The sequence below is a fragment of the Empidonax traillii genome, unplaced genomic scaffold (assembly GCF_003031625.1).
Source record: "Empidonax traillii isolate 1590-97213 ecotype Southwest subspecies unplaced genomic scaffold, ASM303162v1 scaffold1068:size345056, whole genome shotgun sequence".
Lineage (NCBI taxonomy): Eukaryota > Metazoa > Chordata > Aves > Passeriformes > Tyrannidae > Empidonax > Empidonax traillii.
Window position 1 is genome coordinate 170510 of NW_020956261.1, and position 9531 is coordinate 180040.

The 9531-nt window shown below is 38.5% G+C and overlaps 1 protein-coding gene across 1 annotated transcript in view; it reads left to right on the top strand.

The window, feature by feature from the left end:
• ELP4 (elongator acetyltransferase complex subunit 4) overlaps nt 1-9531 on the top strand; it is a 122528-nt gene that overhangs the window by 1777 nt on the left and 111220 nt on the right. Inside the window, exons 2-3 of the mRNA XM_027904591.1 lie at nt 2822-2857; nt 8736-8857. Coding sequence (XP_027760392.1) covers nt 2822-2857; nt 8736-8857 — 158 coding nt within the window. The remainder of the gene's footprint in view (nt 1-2821; nt 2858-8735; nt 8858-9531) is intronic.

A 9531-nucleotide genomic window follows, 5' to 3' on the forward strand; every position in this document is an offset into this window, starting at 1 on the left:
CTTTGGTAAGCTGCTAGCCCTTGAATCACTGATTTCTGGGGGCTGGGTGGGTAGGCCAGGCAAGACTTGTGCCAAACCTGGTGACTATAAAAAAAGCTTCCAGTGGCTCCTGGTATTAGGCATTGTTGGAGACAGACCAGCTGTACCATCTTGGGTTATTTGCCCCATCTTGGTTCCCCTCCACTGGGCTCATTTCAGTTTATTTCTCACTTCAGCTTATTTTTGGTTCTTTCTTGTACTGAGTGTCTCAAAACTGAACTTCATGTTCCAGGTGTGATCTAAAGAGTAAAGGGGATAATCCCATCCTTTGCCCAGCTGACTGAGCCCACTGTGCTGGTTGAAGTGTTGTGCTTGGCCTCCTTCCTGTCGTTTGTGTGTGTGTGTGTGTGTGTGGAAATGCTTCATAAACGTGTTGCAGAATGCAGTTCATGTGTTTCTTAAAGACTGCTGTTGCTTTCCTTCTTTTGTCTTGCCCACTGGCAGTTAAATAATTGACTGCACAGAATATTTAATTTTTATTGTCACCGGGGACAGAGGACAATCCTTTTTTTGTGGGGGACAAATTCCCAGTGGAAGTTACCACAACCTCTCTTAGTCTGGTGTTTTTCATAGGCGTATTTTTTGATAGTCAGCGGAGCAGTCTTCTAAATCTCTGGCTTAGGGCTTGAATTGAAGTTTGCCTGGTTGACATCTGTAACCCAGATACAACATTATTTACCAGACATGAAGATAAAGCTTAGGAGTGAGTGTGAGCGTGGTGCTATCAGACACAGGTGGAATGAGGAGCTTCTGAAGAGAGGAAAAGGCAGAGGACACAAGGAGTAATTCCTTTTACCCTGCAGCTAGAGGCTGCTTGTTGTGTTATTGCTGGTCACTCCTCTTAAGAAATGCATTTCCTTTGGAAAAGGAGTGTTAGAGAAGTGCTGGATTTCAAATGCCATCTTGCCGTTAAGGCGCTGCATTTTCAGGCTTTATAGTCAAGTTTACTTCCAAGATTTTACTTTCGAGACCACAGTTTGTGCCAGAGCAGTTCTCTGTAATGAGCTGCAACTATTGTACAATATAATAATCACGTGCCTTGTATGGAGGGTTTTGTTTCAAGCTGCTTGGAAAAAAAAAAAAAAGTCAGGGATATGCTCTGAAAACAGTCGGGACACTTCTCCACTTGCAAAGTTTGTTGTGTGTCTGCCCTTAAGATCCTAAATCTCTTTGCTGTAAGTAGCTGTGTGGAAAGTTACAAGTCTTGCTTAGCTGTTTACATGTGCTACTACCTTAGGGACCAGCAAAGAAAACCTAAATTGGCAAAATTAGAAAGAATAACAGGTTCACAGCAGCTTTCTTGGGAAACTCACAAGATTTCACCTCTTCCTTTTGACTCCATCAGTATTCCTGCTATTTTTCCCATCCCCTGTTTTTTTGCTTAATTTACTATTGTTGTTACTAATTATAATATGAATAACTGCAGTAGTTTTTCATTCCGTCTGATAGAATACACTTGTTCAAACTGTTCACCTGATGACGTGAGTCAGGCCAGTCCTCTGAGCTGAGCTGGCCTTCAGCAACCTGGGTATGTGCACAAATGTTACCAGCTCTGGCTGGCAAAGTGATCCTGTGGTGGTTTTAATTCAGGTGATATTATGCAACAATTTATTTGGCCCGGGGGAGAGAAGTTTGCTTTTTCTCTTCCTTCTGGGTGATTCAACATTACGGGTGCTGCAGACATTTGTGTTCCCACCAGCAGAGGTTAAGAAGTTGGTCTAGCTCCCACTGGAATCGATTCCAAGTGAAGTTTAATGAACTCTTATAAATAAATTTATAAAATGAATGATCCTGTTCACTGGAGTCCATCTGTGCAATCCAGAATTAACTTCTGGAGCCTTGGATGTTGTGCCAACGTGATTCAGTTTGCTCCTAACTTTTAAATCAGTGTGTAATTGCAGGTGTCATACTGCAGTTCCCTTCATGCAAAACACTGGTTACGTGTGGCCATCTGAACACTTCCAGGAATTTTTAACTTTCCTGTCACAGTCGTATAATTGTTAAACGAAATAGTCTGATGTCAGATTGCTCTACTGTTGCAATTCTTGGAATTCAGATTATAAACCAGCTTACTCTTCACCTGAAATAAAATATGAATTCTTCTTTCACCACCTTTGTAAAGGAATTCATAGAATTGCTGTTATGTCCAAGACATGCTGTGGAAGGCTTTAATAGTATGTGTTTTTTCAGTTGTGTGTTAGATGTTTATGATCTATCAGCCCAGGTTTCACTGGGTGAAATCCTGCCTGCCTCACTGCCAGGTCTGTTTTCACTAATAACACAAAAAGCAGTGGAGCCAGGGTTTTGCCTCGAAGCCTTGGCTGGGAATTTTCTAGCTTCTTAGCATGCCACTTTGCTGACATCCTTCTTGGTACAAAGGAATATCACTTGATGGCGATTCATATGAATTTAATTTGTAGCGTGTTTACTCACTCGAGCCATCCCAGGAAAAATCTGCTGGCTCAGACCACACATCACTGCTGTGGTACTTGAGTGCAGTTCTGCAGAGCTCTGCAGGATCTTTTTACCACAATGATGATGGTACAGTATATTGTGAAAGTAATTGTAATGTGCAGTATATAATTACGTGTAATGTATAATTATTTCATAATAGAGAATTGTAGTAAGTATTGCAAAGGTAATTAAAATGTTGTTCACTCTTATATTTTTAAATTCCCCGTTATCACCTTTCTTTGACTTATAAACTAAGAAAAGTTAATTGTTCTCTAACATAGTATTAAAATGAAGTCTTACTTTATTCTTTGTTTCGTTTTCTTTCCAGGTGGAGGTGTAGCTGTTGGAACCCTTCTTCTTATTGGTTAGTATAGAATATATGTTAAAGTATTCAATAAATAGCCTGGCTTTTCACTGTGTTTTGAAGTCAGACTTTAAGGAAGTGTAACTCTCAGATCTCTTCACTTTGTGTAGCTTTCAGAGTGGACTTCTGCACATTTCAAGATTTACTGGAGGTGAACCGAAGCCTTAATTTTAGACACACTAAGAATACCCCAGAGTTCTGTTTGAAGGGATGGTGTTCAGCACATTCCAGGACTACCCAGCAAAATATTTCGATTAGCAAAGATTTTTTTAACTACTTGATTTCCTCTAAGATTCAGACTGTCTGTCATCACTAAGGGTTGGGGGTTTTTTTGTAAGTTTGGCTGTCCGAGGAAGATGTTCAATCTTTTAATCTTCTGGTTGTCAGAATCAGCTGAGAGACGATGGAAGCCTTTCTGTGAGGATGTGGATGAAGGGACACTGATGTGGAAAACATCTGCATCTGTGACCTGAGTTCACAGCTCGAGTAGTGTGACAAATTTAATACTACCTTTTCATCCCAAGTTGCTGGAACAAAAAAAAAAAAAAAAACTAGGATCCTAGGGACAACAGGTCTAACTTTTAGTTTTCCAGTCACTGCAATACCTCTGAACTGTTGGAGCCTAAAAAGTCGAGTGATTCTTTTCTCCCACTGACTAAGATGTAAAGTTCCTCAATTTCCTGATTTGTAGGACTGACAAAAACCTATCCCATTGCAAAGCTGTTTGAATTTAGGAATTTAATCTCCCTATCACTTGGAAGTATTTTTGGGAATGCTGTTTACAATTCCTTGGCCTGGGATTTATTCGATGGCAAAACCATCGTGTGTCCAGTGACAGGCACCGGTAGCCAAGCAGCTCTTCAGAGTGTGGCTCTTTAGCCTTAAGACAGATTGACTCAGTAATTTTCATTTATTTTCTGAAAGGCACGAAAACATTGTGGTAAAGGAAGAAGGAAAAAAGGAATGTTATATCCTGTAATATTTTACACAGATCACAGATTATGACACTGGATTAATTTTGCTTCGTCTTCCCATGACAATATTTGCTGCCAGTTCATGTAGACAAAACCGGGTGTCATCAGACGAACCCACTAGCTGGAAAATTGTCATTAAATAAAAGGAGGTTGTTCTGGAGCAGTGGTGGGTGTGAAAAGCAGTTGTGACCTCAGTGGACACTGGGCAGGGTGATGGAAGGGAAAAGCTGTTTGCTTTCCTTGGTCAGTGTTCTAATGGAAGAGATGGCTTGTGGCTGGTAGGTTTTAATTTACTTATCCTTACATTGTTCTGTATTTGTGATCTGATATTAAACTGTGCTTCACGTCTCTTTCACATCTGAAAACTAAATTTTTTTTTCCCCCCAAAATAAGACCTATGTCATTTTGGAACGTGTAATTAGATACAAGAAGTCTTAAGGCAGGAACTATATTTATTCGTGACTCATTAGTCTAGAAATTTTTAGATTAATTTTTGAAGTCGGTGCAGGTAGAACTGTAATTGCATTGTTAGGATATCCTGTCAGTATACCAAAAAATTCTGTCATGAGATTAGTCTAGGCAAGCTTAATATTATCAGGATTGAAGCTGTCAGTGATAAACCTCCTAGGAAGATCTTTCTGTGTTGTATTCCAAGTGTTATAAAAAGGTTAAATTCTTCCCCCCTTCCTTCGACATTCTCTAAGGCAAGAATAAATTGCATTACTTTTAGCTTAGCTCCCTTTGCAAATTAAATGCTCATCTTCATTATTTGACACATTATCTTGGTTAATTTAACCAAATAATAGTAGATTCAGGGTATTAAAATATTTATTTTAACTGTTGTGTTCTGAGATGTAGTAATGGCGCAGGTTACTTGCTAAGACCGGAAAATACTGTTTGAAATCTAAGTGTACAATTTTTTAAACTCAATTCTTAATAAAGAGCACCGTGATTTTCAGTTGAACTTAATTCTGTAGTATATTCTTTTGACAGTGTTTTAATTATATGAGAATTAGAGAGCTGAGGCATACGGTAACCTCATCCCAGATCCTGGTTACTAGAGGAGCTCAGAACTTGGGTTTTGTTCACATAACAAGAATTTTTAGGATTTTAACCAGTACTTTATTTTTAAAAAAATCTTCCTGTGGTGGGCTTTGTAACAGGCATTCTGATGTGGCACCATCAAACCAGGTTGTTCAATGGAAATGAAAAACTACTTTCAGCTTTCCAGAAGAACCTCCCCTTCCAAAACAAGTTGTGTGGCTGTTGGTTAAACCCTTCGACCTGTTTTGTGTCTGCTTTGCCGGCCTGGGGAAGAGTTTCCAGAAGGATGTTTACTTTGTTTTTAAACATAAGCCTTGTTCATGTGACACGTTCTGCGTGGTGAGTTACAGCCCACTCAAAATCCATCTCTCCTGGGTGCTGTGTAAGAACCTATTCTTACCTACCTTTAAGTTTTGACAAGGTCACTGACAGCTAAATGTTTTAAAGATTATCAGTAGGAGGGTTTTCGTTGGTAGCTGAGGTCAGTTATTAAAAGTTGAGGATGTCTGGTTAAAAGCAGGTCTATACTTGTACATTCTAAGCCTTGAGGCAGTTTCAGCTACTTTAATTAGCTACTATTATTTTTGTTAGACGTGCAGTTTAACCTGACTGGTAAGAGCTCTCTTCCCTTGTCAATAGAACTGAATGTATCTTCTTTTTTAAAGCTGAGAAAGATAATCTCGAGAGAGGTTACAAAACAGTGATTTGCTGAAATATAATTCTACAAAATACCAGTTACCAGAATTCACCCTCCCGAAGTTATGGCCAAATGCCAAATATTGTAACTTCTATGTTTGACAACCCCGTTTTGGCATGTGCTAATTAAATGCAAGTGACACAAACTATATCCCCTCCAGCTTAGTAAACGTGGACACTGGAAAAGTATCTTTTAACTGGAATTCCAGATTATTAAAATAATCGCATCTTGTAACCCGCAGCAATTCAGGGAGATGTTTCATAGCCACAGAAAGACACACCTTAGGTCACAGGACCCCACTGTAGAACTATCTGGTGGAAAAAAAACTATCGATACTGATAGGCCATGACAGGCTTTTGGCAGCTTTAGGGCAACCTGTCTAGACTTTGTACAGAGGGGAAAAAAATAAGCTGCCTGTACATTACATTGTTGCAGTGCTACTTTTCCCTTTTACAGCCCCACCATTTGAAGCAATTATACTACAAATTACTGCTGGACTTTTGCAAAGACCTCCCTGTTGTTTATTATTATATAGATGTTTAAGAGCCAGGTGTTATATAAATATGAGCGTATTTATTTAAGTATTTGTTACCTTATGGCGGGTTTTGTTCCTGACTTTTTGTTCCTCCTCAAGTTCTAGAGCTTGTTCTGTATCCCTCTCGTGAAACATGAAAACCTCTGTGCAGAGGGGCTAGTTATGGTTAGAGACATTTTTGTTGTTTACATATCAGTCACATATTTATGGATCAGTTCTTATAATTCAATTTTTTCCCTAATTTTTAGATAAATTATATATTTGCAGTGCCTTAGTGATCTCAGTGTCCAGATAAAATCCAGGGCCTTAAAATTTTACACCTAATTTCTTTGAGTGGGAGCTACAGACAGTCTGTGCACGAAGGTGTTGAGAATGTCTGTGGTGAAAAGAGCCATAAATAGGAATCGGTCTTTATCCTTAAGAGTCTGATTTGTTTAAGTGCCTTATTAGCTGGAAGTGAAGTTCACGATGGAGGCTGCTGATGGGACAGCTCTTTGCTGTGGAGGCTGAGAATTTGGGCCAGCTTGGTTTGTCTCAAGTCCTTGCCTGACTGAAAGGAACTCGAGTGTTAAGTTCCTGCACGTGCAGAATGAAGGTGGTTCTGTTGGGAATTTCGGGAAAGTGAAGGTAACAGCTGAAAATTCACCCCTAGCCATCAAAATAGTAAGCCCAAGCCTTACCAGAGAAGCGTTTCATTCCGTGATTCCGTGAAAATAATCAGTGAGGTACCTGTGCCAGATGATTTGTTTGTTTATTTACAAGAAGGAAGGAAACTCCTGTGGGTTTGAATAGTAACCTAACTACTGAAGGCAGGGGACAATGGATGCTATCAGAAAAGCCCCAGATGGGTGCACTTTAGATCTTTTGAATGCCACAGAAGTTTAGTGACCTAGAAATGAATCAATAAAAAGCCATCCTCTATCTGACAAATTGAAGAACTGAGGGATTCTTACAGATGCGTTGGCTTTAACAATTCCAGATACACTGGTTGTAAAGGCTTTCTGAGACGCATTTAATCCTCAGAGTACTGTAGCAGACTATGAGGTGGTTTATATTTAGATCACTCTCCAATACCTAATTTCCTATTTTTACTCCCAAGTTTGCCGTTATGAAAGTCAGTGTCAGCAAACCAAAGGAAAGGCTGGAATGATGTGTCCTTACACTGGATATTAATACCTTTAATTTGCTGCGTTGAAAATGCCTTATTGTTTTGCAAAATGTGTTTTGGGTATGGCAGTGTAAGAACATCCCTAGTCCTCTTATGTTACAGATAAGTCAACGAGTCATTGAAATTAATTATCATCTTGATTAAGTCAGTAAAAGGGTTTATATCCCTCATTGCTTTGCATCTACAGTTTAACGTTTCAGCATTTCAAATAAAATTTGAGTGAAAATTCTTCTTTACTACAACAGACCTGTTTCCTCCTAGTTTGGTTAAATAATCATCAGCACGCAGTGTGATTTCTTACATTTATGCGCTAGTTTATGGAGTTTGTGTGTTGTGTTTGGCACAAAATTGAGCATGTTGTTTGCTTTCTAAGGAATAATTAGTATCAAAAATGATGATCCAGAAAGACTGAAAACTCTACAATAGACTGGATATATCAATGGCTAGTACTAGTAATGATGGTGCTGTAATTATTGTATTCCCTTTGGCTTCTTTGGATATCCAGTTTTATTTAATCTCCTGTCTCAGTGATGTGTTATGAAGCATTTTTCTCTACCTTGAAATACTGCTTTGGAGTCGCTTTTAGTTCATTTCTTGGGTTTCATGAAAGGGAAACTCTTAAATAAATATTTCTCCTTACAACAAAATATGTAATCTCGATGCTGTATCTTTAGGGATGATTATTATTATGAAGAAAGGAGAAATTAAAAATGCAAACCTTCCAAATTTTAAATGTATCCCAAATACTAAATTTAAAAGTGAAATTAAAAAAAAAAAAAAAAAAAAAAAAAAAAGGCAGGAACTAAATTCTGTTTTACTTAATATCCCACGGAGATGTTGGGGAATATCTCTTGGAGAACTACTTCTTTTGCAGTGATTTTTGAATACTTGTGGTTTTAAAGTTATGATAAGTTTTAATTGCATGAAGTTCACTAAGATTTTCTGATTCTGCTAATTTCTGATACTTAACTTGCAGTAAAGAAGCTGAAGGAAATATTGACCTTTCTGAAGTCAGTGGGAGTTTGCATTTTCATGTCTCTTAACAAGCATTGTCTCATTTCTTAAACTGTAAATTCCTGTGTCTTTCGAGTGTGTTCCTGCTTTTGCTCTGGTTACCTTTCAAAACCAGTGTTGGAAATAACCTGTTTTTTCAAAATAGACATTGGGTTTGCCTGGGTTTGTGGCTTTCACAGCTCTGAAAGAAATGCAGATGTAAGAATGTCTCTGTAATAAATGAGACCTCTGTATAGCTTCAGCATGCCTAAATACGGTTGGATTTTGAAAAAGCATCGATATTTTAAGCAAGTTAATATTTTAAGCACTGAGGACGTAAGTATTAATATAATTCTCCTATATTAAAAACCTAAAAACCCCATCCCATGAACCCATAAAATTCATACATACAGGTGGGTGATTTATCTGACAACAAAATAAAACTCCAACCATTCTTGTTTTCACAGAGGAAGATAAATACGGTCTCTACTCCAACTTGTTGTTCAAGTATTTTCTTGCAGAGGGAATTGTCTGTGGGCATGACCTGTTTGTTGCTTCTGCTAAGGAGCATCCTGACAACATCTTGAAGGTAAATAAAGACTCATTGTTTTTGATAAGTGGAGCTGTAATCTCTTGATGGGACTTAGACGCATTTTAAGGAGTGTGTGTTGTGTAGGAACAAATTAATTCACCCTGGTGGTTCATAAGGACAGGAGTATTTGCAGTAGCCAGATATGGGAATTAAATTTAGCTCCCTGGCTTCCACCTGCAGCAGAGTAAGATCCTCCCAAGGCTAAGTCAGGCTTGGAGCCAGCTTGTCCTTTGTTTTGGTTGTGGGTGAAAACCAGACAGACTTGCTGGATTAGTGGAATGGTTTGAGTAAACCCAACTCTTGACAGTTTTGAGTGGCCTGTCAGGAAGAGTAGTTAAGAGTAGTTAAGTCCCTTAACCAGTATGTTGTGGTGGAAACAGTGCACAGTTTGTGTAGGTATCTACTGTAGTTTCCCACAGAGAATAAAAATGCCATTTAAGATATTTATAAGTTCCTTTTAAGCTTATATTTCGTTCTGACTCTTTTTTTTGTGCTCGGGAACGTGGTCAGCTTTGGGTCAGGTCATGCAGAAAGGATCCTTTCCGACTTCAGGGGACTCCTGATCAAACACTGATAGTTCCTGTTATAAGAAAATTATATAAGGGAAAAAAACCCGATCAACAGTGCAAAAAAATGCTGAAGTGTGAGGATAATCTTACAAAATTTCATTA